The sequence below is a fragment of the Cyphomyrmex costatus genome, unplaced genomic scaffold (assembly GCF_001594065.2).
Source record: "Cyphomyrmex costatus isolate MS0001 unplaced genomic scaffold, Ccosl1.0 scaffold14, whole genome shotgun sequence".
Taxonomy (NCBI): Eukaryota; Metazoa; Arthropoda; class Insecta; order Hymenoptera; family Formicidae; genus Cyphomyrmex; species Cyphomyrmex costatus.
The window spans coordinates 1,766,916-1,780,019 of record NW_017275390.1 but is presented as its reverse complement, the minus strand read 5'-3'; the positions used below and the strand labels follow the sequence as shown (position 1 = coordinate 1,780,019).

Below are 13,104 nucleotides of genomic sequence, written 5' to 3'. Positions count from 1 at the left end.
TTACAACATACCATTTCTCGAAAATGGTTCAAAAATTTTGTTCAAAAAATGTTTTTATATTTTTTATACTTCCGACGATATTCGCCTCGAAAGAAACATACCGTTTTTTTTCAAAGGGGTGTTTCACCCCTTAAACATGAGTTAGGGCACGTATAAAAAAATACGTGTCTCTTAGATTTTCGTGCTTAACAACATATTTCATGGAGAATCAAATCGGAGTCGGACAGTTGTGATACTTCCCTTGTTAGATTTACTTATATTACATAAATACGAAATATTGTAATAGTCAAGATATAATTTCTGTGAACCGTCTGAAATTATTCGATGCGTTATCTTGTGTAATGATTGTATAATGACTGTATAATAATTTTCTCTTTCTTGCCATGTAATGATTCTTTGAATTTAGAACAATTTTTATAGGTGATACTATAATAGACATTAATTTTTACAGAATTTATAATTACAATTCACGCGTATATGATAATTTTTATTTCATTTTATTTCATAAATGATAGTATTATATATAACGTTGCTAAATATATGTATATTTGGAAATATTACTGAGATTTTTAGAAGTCTGGCTATTGTAAAATATATTTTTCCAGCATTGCAGAATCAAATATCATTTTTCGCTGAAGAGTTTGCACGCATGCTTTTCGCGTTATATAATTCTAATATTGGATGTATTAAATTAAAAGAAAATATGTGCATTAACCTGTGTGTGCAAGGTGAAAAATAAATTTCTATATTTTTAGAGTTATATATATTACAAGGTCTTATTGATTATATTTGTACTTATTACTCGTCGTCGAAAAGATATATGGCATAATTATCACGATAGTGGTACGAAAAGGGAAACAATTTTAGTATACAAACATTGTTTTAAATTATTATGTTTTTCATTAATTATGTTATTGTATTATAAAACTTAATTTCTATATAATTTACTGAATTGATAAATGAAATGAAGTAATTATATACCATGCCAAAAAATATATTGGTCAATTAGCTTTCTGCGTAATTACGTAGAATGTTAATGACCTGATGTTAACCAAAAGAAGAAGCAAATGTTACATGACATTTAGGTGTAAAAGAAAATTTTATTCGCTGCGATAAGAAGATCGTGTTTACGGTGGCATTTGTAAATATATGATATCCCAATAATAGATTCATATGCACGTACGTGTGATACGTTGTTAAATTGATAACCGTTAACAGACCTCGATAAGCTGCTTTGGAAAGTTTTTTATCCCGAAAAAGCGCGCACTATATCTTCATATAGCAATATTAGGATATACTGTAATTTCTCTCGATTCATTCATCCATAAAATCGAGATTCGAACTTACAGTACATCAACGTATCGAGATTGTCTCCTTTAATAATGAACAGCTATAATCCCGTTCATGCTCGATTGTGATACATAATTTCTTGTTTGTATCAAAACTCATAATATTGCGCAAGTCGCGCTCTAAAAGGTCAGTGTGGACGGAAAGAGATCGGAATAACGATCTAGATTGTACTTTTTCTCTTTTTTTTTTTTATCATACCACACGCGCTCTGTGTTCAAGTTTCACGAGCGTTATCAGTAAATGCGCAAATTCTTTATTGTAAACCCGTGATGATTCCGCTCGTGAAATAGATCGAAGAAAACGCAAAATGTATAGAGGAAGGTACGGAGGGTGCAATATGTAAGAATTCATTTCAATCCATTTGTCGCTTCTAGGATTGTACCACGTGTTCAAATGCACACACATACACATGTATGCATGCATCGATGTCCAATGTATAACGTCACACGACCATCATACCGAGTACCGCAATCTTTTTCCACTACCGTGATTTTATACGACAGAAAGAATGTGAATGCATTCGTGTGTGACTGTGCGCGAGTGTATGTACAGAGACGCGGGCGTGTGGAGAGATCTTTTTTCCAGGACGAAGAAACGGGGTGAAGAACCTCGTCGGACCTTCGGCGCTAATGTACTGCGTGTCTTGAATTTATCGAGGGACGTCACGTTTGTACTAAAACACAAATGAATAAACGATTGTAACAATGAGCGAGTTGCTTTTCTTCCGTGAAACCGCTCATCAAGATTGTTCATTTATTGACGTCAGATTTTCGCTGACCAAGTGGCGGCTTTGAAATTTATCCGGATCTGGACAAGGTAAGTGCAAGGAGAAATGACGCAGATGTACTACCGTAATATAATATAACTACAGTGTTGTGCGTTTCTGCTTTATGTAGCTGAATTGCAGGTTTTTAACTGACGACGTCAGAGAGGAGTATTGAAATCACGTGCACACACACATACAGCCAATGTAAATACGGGCCACTCTTATTTTATAAATGTATCTTTTAGCTACATTTCAATATGAAAAACGGAAAAAAATTAAAAATTTATAGTTTCGTTATCGGCAATTTACCATTTTTGCATTACAATGAAAATATCTTGTTTGGTGCTTTCAATCTCAATTCTGTAAAGTCGAAGTGTTGTTTGTTCACGTAATACGCCGGGTGATGTTGAATTATTTAGTCCATACAAGTAGTAAAACTTGGTTATCAAGGAAATATTCTCGTCAGGTGACACACATCTACGAGTTGAAAAAATGTAAGTTTTTAACTTTTTTTCGATTTTAGCATATAATTCTCAACGCCACTAACTAATTTTGTATGTATATTAATCCTGTAAAGGGATTTCTCATTCCGTTCAGTCGTTTCGGAGATTTTCTTAAGACTGTAAGTATCCACAATTTCGTGGATCCAGCATCCCCTTAATAGACAGAATATTACAATCAGTGTTGTGCATAGATGATTTTAAAATTAGCTAGATAAAGATAAGATGAAAATTTGGAAATTTATCTTAGATAAGATAAAGATGATTACATTTAAATTAATCTAGATAATATAGATAAATTTATCTGACAATTCATCTAAAAAATTCCAGATAATTTTTTATTTTTAAGACTATTTATAAATTAAGAATCAGTTTTTTCTCAAAATAATTAAAAAATCACGGTGGTCCTCGATTGAATTCAACCCTGACTTTCCTGCACCTCTGATTTTCCTTCTGGAATTGGTTTTGGAACATTTCAGGACCATTTTGCAATAAATATTAAAATCGAAGAGTGAGCACTTTTTTTTAAATCGAGTTTTTAAATTTTAATCCATAGTTTCAATATAATCATTTCAAGCGTACATGTGGAAGGTAATTAAGTACTGAACGAAATGTAATTATTGTATATATTTTCTTCGAATTAAATATATATGTAACAAATAGCAATTAGTTAATTGAAACTAAAATATAAAATGAAGAACTTACTATACTTATATATTTATGAACGCATATAACACGTAACCGCGCGATTGTTTACGTACAAAACAAAACATACACACACACACACACCACCACACCCATACTCACACATACACATACAGGCACACGCACAAACGCATGTAAATATATAATTTTAAAAAATATGCAAAATAATTAAAATTCGTTCACATTGAAACATAAAAACTCGATTTAAAAAAAAGTGCTCACTCTTCGATTTTAATATTTATTGCAAAATGGTCCTGAAATGTTCCAAAACCAATTCCAGAAGGAAAATCAGAGGTGCAGGAAAGTCAGGGTTGAATTCAATCGAGGACCACCGTGAAATATTAAATTTTACAATTTTAATATGTAGATAATACTTCGTTTGTCTCTTACAATGTCTCTCACAATTTTCAAAAAAATAATGAAGAACACATAAAAATTCTATACAGTCCTTTTCCTCTATATTAGTTGCATGAAAGCAAGCATGTCATAATCATTACGGTTATGAATAATAGTGTATCTTATAATATTAATAATAACATTCTTTTAAATATAGTGAAAGACACAGGTCAAAAACTTTTTTCGATTTCGGATTAGTGTCATCCATGAATCGAGCATCGCGCACTACGATAAAACATCAACGAAGTGAGAAGTAGGAACAGTAGAGCGTGAATACCGACACGATACATTTCGATTTCGAGCAAAAAAAACACCGACTTTGGGCAGCTCTAGGTTAATCAATCAGAATTAAGTGTCCTAGTGCAGGAATAAAAAGATCATTTGAGAGCAATGTGAATGATTATATATGCTATATTAGATGCACTCACTCTCTTCCTGAGGCTGAAAATTTTTCTGTAAACATTAACTGCATAGAAGAAAAAATTATAATATTTTCACATTTTTAGCAATGTAAAATATGAACCAAAGTATCTAAACATTATTCTAGATAAAGATGATACTTTTTTTCATCTAAAATGCAGATAAAGATAATTAATATTTTTATTATCTAGATAAAGATGAGATGGCATCAAAATTTCATCTAGATGATCATCTAGATAATTTTATCCAGATAAGATCGAACACTGATTACAATAGATAGTTCTTTTGAATATGGTGTATCGTATCAAATGTTCTACATCAGTTTTACATCATAGATAACCCAGACAACATGCATGTCTAAAAGATGTTATAAGATCGTCATAGTTGCATTCCAAAATTAGACTCTGAACTCGAGTATCATTCTATCTTTGTTGTTCATCAAATGTTGAACAAGAATAAAAGATACTCAAGAGTTAAGTTTTGGAACGTACCTCGTGTAAAGATGGTTTTTAGGACATACTTGTCTAAAAGATATCTAAAAAAGACATCATGAAGAAGTCTTCTAGACAATGGGTGGTGATTTGAAATGCCAAAACTCAAAAACTATATTATTGAGTCTATTACATATTTTGTTCATCACATTATATAAATACGTGAAAACGAACTTATTTCACTGTGAAACTAACCATATATAATTAGTGCGAAGTCCTTTCTAAGACACTCTTATCTAGCTTACTATGTCTCTCTTTCTCTGGAATGTTGCCAAGATGATATTTGATCTGCATGTGGCCCGCATGTGGTCCAAGTTGGTCTAAGCGACTTGCACGTTCAGTGTAGCACGGATTGCGAATATTGCAACACGAGCGAGAGCTGTTCTACGTGCGTGATCGCACAGATAAGATAATAGCTCGCAAAACGAGAGCATGGAGAAACCTATAGTGCGGGCGAGAGTAGTGAAGGTCCTAGGCAGGACGGGATCTCAAGGACAATGCACGCAGGTCAAAGTAGAATTCCTGAACGAGCAGAACAGGCAGCTGATTAGGAATGTCAAAGGTCCCGTTCGCGAAGGTGACATTCTGACGTTGTTGGAATCCGAACGAGAGGCCAGGAGACTCCGTTGAACTTGACAAATAATCGTCGCGTGCCTGGAGAACTGGTTTAACACATTAGAAGAGTTACGCCGAAATTAAATGTATATTGATGTTCCGGCGGCAAGCACGACGACGAAGTCAAGAAAGAAGAAATGCTTTTGTAATTTCTTTTATCTATTTCTAAATTTTGAAGTAAATGTACTAAACAAGAAGGAAACACACGTATTTTATGTCTGCGAGAAATAGAATTTTCTTATATACATACATATACTGTTTTGTCTTCCCATTTTTAACGTGCGAATAAATAGTTTGTGATGTACATACTTCATTACATTTATTTTACGTATACCATAAATATATATCAAAAATTGTTCGTACATTTTCAGTAGAATTTCGTAGGAGCTAAAAATAATAGCTCGACGCATCGTAGTTCTCAAACAATCGCGATTAAATTTAGTCGCAGTAGTGCACCTCGTTCCGCAACCGCAAGATGGTGTTAGGATACTCAAAAATCTTCACAAGTCTTATTATAAACAAATCAGTATTCACAAGGTTCTAAAGCATTTATTATACTTAGGCTGATAGATAAAAATTTATAAAAAAAAATAATTTAAAAGAAAACATATGTATATTTTTATAACTTTCTATTTATTTACAAAAATTATCCTCAATTCTTGAACGATGAGCAGTTAGCTACCATACCGAAGGCTGATAAAAGCTATCAACTACATGAAGATGTCATCAAAGATCAAAAGGTTGCGACAAGTTTATCGCTAACTAATCGTTCTTTACGAATAATCTAAACTTTGTCTTAACTTTATTTTGAAGAATCATCAAAGATGTAGAACCTACCTCTTAACACAATTGGTAACAAAGTCGGATTTCAGTTGTGCGTGTATGACACACAAATCTGTATATCTGACACACTTAAATCTGCATCACACATGCGTCATACCTACTACCAAGCTTCAGTTGGTCAGCTGACTCGCTGTCAAAGAACGCATACGAATACATGATTAAAGGCCGCAGTGCGTGAATGGCGAACGAACGGTCGCGTTCGTGCCTTTCGCGACTTGGTGGGGTCGGGAGAAGCAGCGGGTGTCAAAGTTTGTCGACGCCAAAGGCTTTTATCGACGACCAATCCGCTGCGCGAGGTCCGTGAACGGGGACGCTGAGGTCCGTGCCGATTAGAAGACGTAGCCGGCGTGCGATCGATCGGCGAGCTTAGTGTGATGTCGCGTTGCGAATTAGCACGCGCGTGAGTGTGTGGCGTCGCTTATCTCCGTCCTCTCCGATTCATCCTTCTTTTCTCGCCCCGGGCTCACCCTGCAGGACTAATCACGCCGGTTTTTTTCCACCAAGTTGGAATTTGCAAAGAGATCGAGCGAAGTCGCGGCACACATTCAGGTAACTATTATTAATTATCCTCACTATTTCAATGATATAAACTGAGATGTTTGTACGCATTACTAATAATGATAGTTTCATTAATCATTCATTTTTCATAAATCAATCGTGTTGGGAGAGAGACTAGGAATCAGGAGACACAACACACACACGGTAGTGTCTCGGTGAAGACGTATATAATAATAGACGTATAATGCAGAATATTTATGATATTTATATACATATATAATTCAAAGATATTTTTGAAAGAGAGATGGGCAAAATAAAATATTTAAATATATCACTGAAAAAATTGTATTCTTGAAAGATGTACTTAATAATGCCTCTTAATTTAAGAATAGATTCTTGATTTGTGAAGGAAATCGTCGCTACGCGTGTGTTTTAAGTGAATATCAGTGATATTTATTCATTATTTCACACTGAGTCGTGCTCGCGTAGTCTTTTGATTATCAGGTTGCGCAGGCACGTGCTTGCAAGCTTGTATCCATATGATTGAAACCATAATCGTTCGATGAGATCCACCTTGATAGTAATATCGAAGTTGAAAATATTATTCTTGAATAATTAAAAGAATCACATTAAAAATATTATACAGGTTTATTTAATAAAATGAGGATCGTCTCCATGTAATCTTAAAAAATTAAGTTTTTACAATAATCAATTTTGCCACTATTTGTGTCCTTAAATGCAATTTTATTCAAAACATATTTCTCTAAAGTGTATTGTTCAAGAAATATTTGATGTAGTCTAAAATAGAACACCCTGTTCTCATATTAAGAAAATAATTTTTAGACAATTTCCCTTTTAAATTAAGAACAAATCAAAAAATATATTTTTCATACATAATAAATGATATTTTTGCAACTAATTTAAATATGAGAACTATCCCAACAGGATTTAATTTCTTCTCTCAAAACAAATTGATATTTACGGTTCAACAATTTTTTACACATTTTTATGAAATTATTGAAATTATTCAGAATTTCGGAGGGAGGCTGCAGCCCTCACAGACCCCTCTTGACTATGCCACATTAAAGGGATCGTCTTAGCACTTCTTTTAGAGGAAAACATATAATAAGTAGGATATTTTTAATTAAGAATACAATTTTTTTGGTGTAATGATTAGATCCGATATTTGTTATTAATTTCGTTATGTTAGTATGATTATAGCTCGAATCATAATGATCTTGATGAAAATCATCCTCGAACGTGGAGAAAAGCTATAAGCTTGAAACATTATATGCTTTGCATATTAATCAGCGAAAATTTTGTCTAAATTCGAAATCAATTTATTTATAACTCTTATTATTAATACTTAAATCTTATAAGACCGTACATGTGAGAAACACAATCAATAAGAAATTGCCTTTAACGGTCGAGCTGGATCTTAGGTGCTATTATAATTCTGTGTGAATTTATATATTACGAAGTCTTTTAAATCGCGAATCTTATTATTAATATTAAATAATAAATTATTATTATATTAAAATACAACAATATACAACGATAATTGTTTGGAATAAAATTGAAGGAAAGCTTACATAAAATTTGCAAAGAATATCTGGAGACACGTGTTAGTTAAAATATACTTACAGTGATTGTATTATTTAAATTAAAATATACAGGGTGTCCCGCGAAATTTCTCCAATCCCGCACAGGAAGGTAGATAGAATTGAAATAAATGCAGAAGTTACAATTAATTTTTGAAATTGTATATACTAATGAGAGCGTGTTTTAAGAAACGCTCCGGCCGCTCGACGTATAGCCCGGCCGACTTTTTCAAACATGGGCTGCGTTGGCAATGCGTTAGAGGGGAAGCGCGCCGTTGTTCGGCACCCGGCATCGTCATTCGCATGTTTCGCCGCACCGCGCCGCACCGAGGAACTCGCGTTAAATGACAGCTACGCACATTCGCGATTACATTACAAATGCATAATAGTAATACTGCCAAAACAGGACAAATACAAACCATAATAAACTTCTACGAATAAAAATGTTGAAAGAGAGAAGTCTACGAAATATACAGAAAATCTAATTAATTTCTATCGTAATCTGTCGGTGCGGCGCGGCGACATGTGAGCGGCGCTGAGCAACGGCGCGTTTCTCTTCTTGCTTTTTTAACGAATTGCCAACTGTTGCCAACGCAGCCTATATTTGAAGAAATGGGCTATATCTTGTGCGGCCGGAACGTTTCTCAAAGCGCGCTTTTATTAGTTAATTTCAAAACTTAATCTCTATATTAAAATATTGCGAGAATCGTTAAACGGTATAGGACTTCTGTATTTATTTCGATCTTATCTGTACCTTTCTATGCGAGATTGGAAAAGTTCTGGCGGGGCACCCTGTATATATGTATAAGTATTAATATGCGTATTATACTTGATATTTCGAGATTTTCGAGAGCAATTGATAATTTCAATAAAAACATCTAACTACTAAAAAGAATATAGAGATTTTGAAAATAAAGTATACTTAATACAATAGAAACTAAATAAAGTATAGTTAGAGGTATGCGAATCAAACATTTGTGAAACATATCGGATTTTTTTTATTCGAAAATGATTCCAACTTTCCCGGATTTATATTAAAATGAAGCAAATAAAAGAGGTGAATTCGAAATTGAACCACTGATGATTGGATTGTATTCGAATTCAAATTGATTCACACATCTTCAATTATAGTTATAATAGAAATTAAATAAATTATACTTATTAAAGATTTAGTACGTTTGATATTTCGAAATATTCAGCAATTTGATAACTTCGATAAAAAATGTAACTTCCAAAGAGAATAAAGTGATTTTGATAATTAAATAAATTATATTTACACATTTAGAAACTAAATGAATTATAATTATAATAGGAATTAAATAAATTATACTTAATAGAGATTTAGAAACTAAATAAAGGCCAGTTTAAGAGCAATGTACTCTAATGAGTGTGTGAAAGTTGCATGAGATACATCGCTAGCGTGTTTTGGCCATTATATCGTGCCAGCTGCAACGGTACTACGTAGCATTTATCGTTATCTGTTAGTAGTGTGCGTTCGTGCACATGTGCCGTCGTGCTGAGAGCTACTTGGAATATTTTCCGTAATTTGCGATGAAATTGCGTGCGTTGCCTTTGTATCGTGCGTTCTTCGAGACATTCGATATATAATACATATTTTCTCAATACAATAATTCTACGTTTTCGACATGCTCATGTGACAAGTAGAGGAATCATAATGGAACTGCACACGAAGGTATTTACAACTTTATAATTAGCCTTATTTTACTCGTAGCGTAGAACTGCGCAATTTTCAGAAAAAAGAAAAGTAATCCATATAGAACCGGGATAATGTTTATATAAGCAATTAAAATTAATCTTATCTCCTTTCTGATTCTCTGAGCGAAAATAACGCAAGGACTAATATTAGTTCATAATTAATGAATAATGTAAATATGCTAAACGGAAAACAGCAAATATCTTTCGTTTTATGAGTCAATACAAATTTCGCGATAAATTTAAAAACCTAAAATATTAAGGAATAATTGTGCATGCCCTTGAGCGAAGTAAGCACCAGTTATTTGGTTGTCTGCGGAGCAAGCGCGACGAAGAGAGGTGGCGAAAAAGGATATTATGAAACGCGTTTGATTATCGCTACGTGATGTATAATGTTGATGAATAATGGATCGCACTCTGTGTTTCTTCCATACATATATAATACCGTACCCATGAACTCCACAGTAATCATCCGTAAATGAAAACTGAATTGCACACAATCGCTCACGATTGTGGCTGCATGCATCTGTACAAGATACGCGCAATATTGCAAGACGCTGTTGAACATGAACTTCGTCTGTCAGTTGCATTAACCTTGATGAAGTAACTCCTATAATTAGAAAACGACGTGCGATCAAAAGGAGCATAGAAAGAGCAAAGAAACACATCAATCAATGGACATAGATTTATATTGATACGTTAGATACACAGCCCGTTTAGAATGTAAACTGTCGGTAAATTAACAAATCAAAATAAAATAATTAAATAATTATGCCATTTCTTGAGTTGTGCATTCCACAACTAAATAATCCCTTTAATTAAACATAAAAATATAGTATTTTTTGGTGCACGTATTTTATCATAACTTTTCTAAAGTAATGGCAATCTACTATATATTATACAATACAATTACAGAAATAGATTATAAATGCATAAATTTTTTGTGGCAAATTTGCGTAAGTTTTCCTCATATGTATTATTTTGCTTATTATCTAGAATCTTTGCGAAATCTGTTTTTTTTCTGTACGACGTAAGTATTCCGCAATGAATAAGTAATTTTTTATGTGATTGCAATTATATAGCAAACATCCTTTCCAGAGAATATCGATATATATATATATATATAACGATCTTCTATGTGTTATGTGCATTAATATTTTATTTTCTGATTTCAGCTGTGTATCGTATGCGTATTGTAAATCGACCGTGCGTGGAACGTAACTTCGATCATGGTGGAAGGGGGAAAAATTAGCATGCAGAACGGACTGCTTGGTAATGGAATTAACGGGTGAGTTTTTAAAATTGTATACTTTTCTCCTCTGCGCTTGAATGAAAAATACTACACTGAAAAAAATGTGGGTCCAACGAATAATCGTTAATATCAATGTCAAACTTAATGTCCTACTTAATGAAGTTAATTTATCAATACAATAACTGGATTCATTAATATAATTAAATATTTATTCTTGCAATGAATTTTAGTATTAGTTCTATAATCTAAATTATTATGAAAATTCATTGGACCAATTTTCATTAATTCAATGAATATTTTATTGTATTTACGTACAGTTTTGGTTCAGTGAGTAGTCGGTCAAGGCAATTTTGCCTATCTAATAATATTTCTCTTATGAATTTATAATTAATTAATTTCCGGTTCAATCAAACTGTGTGTAACGAAATATTATTAGATACAAAAACTGCTTTTACCGAATAACATTGAATGTAACATTTTTTACTTATATGTGTTTAATTTTATTGATTTTCACTTATTAGGTCTTACAACTTAATTCTCGGCCATTTTTAGTTTCGATATAAAATTATCTCGTAAGAGATAGACATAGTAATGTCTATGAAAAGAATGAATATTAATCTAATCAAAGTAATCTCCCCTTTACTTTCCACACATTTTCGCCATATTTCGAGCAACTGTCGGATTCCGCTTCAGAAAAGACGGTTGTTTTAAGTCGATGAATTCTACGATGAAAAAAATTGAAATTACCATCACGAAATCTTTAGAATCACTTTTTACATGTACTATACGGCACAGTTTTTTTTTGCCTGAAACGAACAAATCATTTATTGAGTTTCCGCGGCATTTTTCTTCAGCTGGAATGCAAAAAGGAGGCAATACTTCAAATGCTACTTTCGAACGGCATAGTTTTGACTACTATCTTTTGAGTTTAGATTCGCAGTACCGACACCTATTATACCTATTTTAAAGCTTAAGGATGACGCTTTAAAACAACTGTATGGCGAAACAAAGATTAAAATTTGAATATAGATGCTGTAGTCATTTGAATATAGAGGCCGAGAATTAAAAGTTGTAGACCATAATAATATTGTTTCTTTTTTCTTATATTTTGCTATAATTTTCTAAATGTATACATATATCCGTATAAGTTAAATAAGAAATAAGCATCCCTCAAGCTTCACAATCTGTAGTATGATCTAAATTGATTCGTTATGATAACGTGAATAATGATATGTTGAGTAATAAGAGAAAATTCAAGAAATAATATTTTTACAATAAAAATTTCCAAAATTTTGCAACCTGTGAGAACACTGCAATGCACTCGCTTAGAACACTACAATCAGGGCAACGCTGTAATATTGTTTATCATCATTATCGTGTTTAGCAGCATTAATTCAATGTTATCAGAATATCCTTGTCCACATGTTTGATAATGTTTTTATTGAACTGTATTTTCGCATTTGTTTGACTTTCTAATCACGTAATGCGTAAAATGTTTCTACAAAAAATATCTATTAGACCTTGTCGTCAAGTACTGTGTAATTTTTAAATCATTATAACTGATTGCGAAATTATTATATATACGAAAATAAAGAAAATTTAAATGACGATTTAAAACTTATCACGTTTTCAACGTGTTAATATTAATTATACAAAATTAAATACTACAAAACTAAAAATAAAATTAAATATTAAAAATTTATACTAACTAAAGAAATTTAAAAACAGTGAAACGTTGTTATGTTATAACGGTCGATATATATATATTAATTAATATATATATTAACGCGTCTCTCTCTCTCTCTCTCTCTCTCATACTAATAATTTAATTTATTTAGTTAATATAAATTTACTAAAATTTTTATATTGCTTTAAATGTGAGATAGACCTCACATTTAGAGCAATTTGAAAATTTTTATGATTTCCTCAAGCTATAGTAATTAATAAATTTGGC

At 32.3% G+C, this 13,104-nt stretch overlaps 2 protein-coding genes across 2 annotated transcripts in view; both read left to right on the top strand.

Moving 5' to 3' along the window:
- Positions 1 to 4,968: 4,968 nt before the first annotated feature.
- Positions 4,969 to 5,524, top strand: LOC108783010 (40S ribosomal protein S28). Its single transcript, XM_018551426.1, has one exon. The coding sequence runs from the start codon at positions 5,061 to 5,063 to the stop codon at positions 5,256 to 5,258; it is 198 nt and encodes a 65-aa protein (XP_018406928.1). The 5' UTR covers positions 4,969 to 5,060; the 3' UTR covers positions 5,259 to 5,524.
- Positions 5,525 to 6,420: 896 nt separating this feature from the next.
- The window catches only part of LOC108782951 (ATP-binding cassette sub-family G member 4), a 41,329-nt gene continuing 34,645 nt past the window's right edge, over positions 6,421 to 13,104 (top strand). Inside the window, exons 1-2 of the mRNA XM_018551351.1 lie at positions 6,421 to 6,635; positions 11,074 to 11,186. Of these exons, the coding sequence (XP_018406853.1) occupies positions 11,128 to 11,186 (59 nt within the window). The 5' untranslated portion in view covers positions 6,421 to 6,635; positions 11,074 to 11,127. The remainder of the gene's footprint in view (positions 6,636 to 11,073; positions 11,187 to 13,104) is intronic.

Bases quoted from the DNA above. Each gene is read 5' to 3' on its own strand.
- LOC108783010 (XM_018551426.1), top strand. From the start codon at position 5,061: ATGGAGAAACCTATAGTGCGGGCGAGAGTAGTGAAGGTCCTAGGCAGG.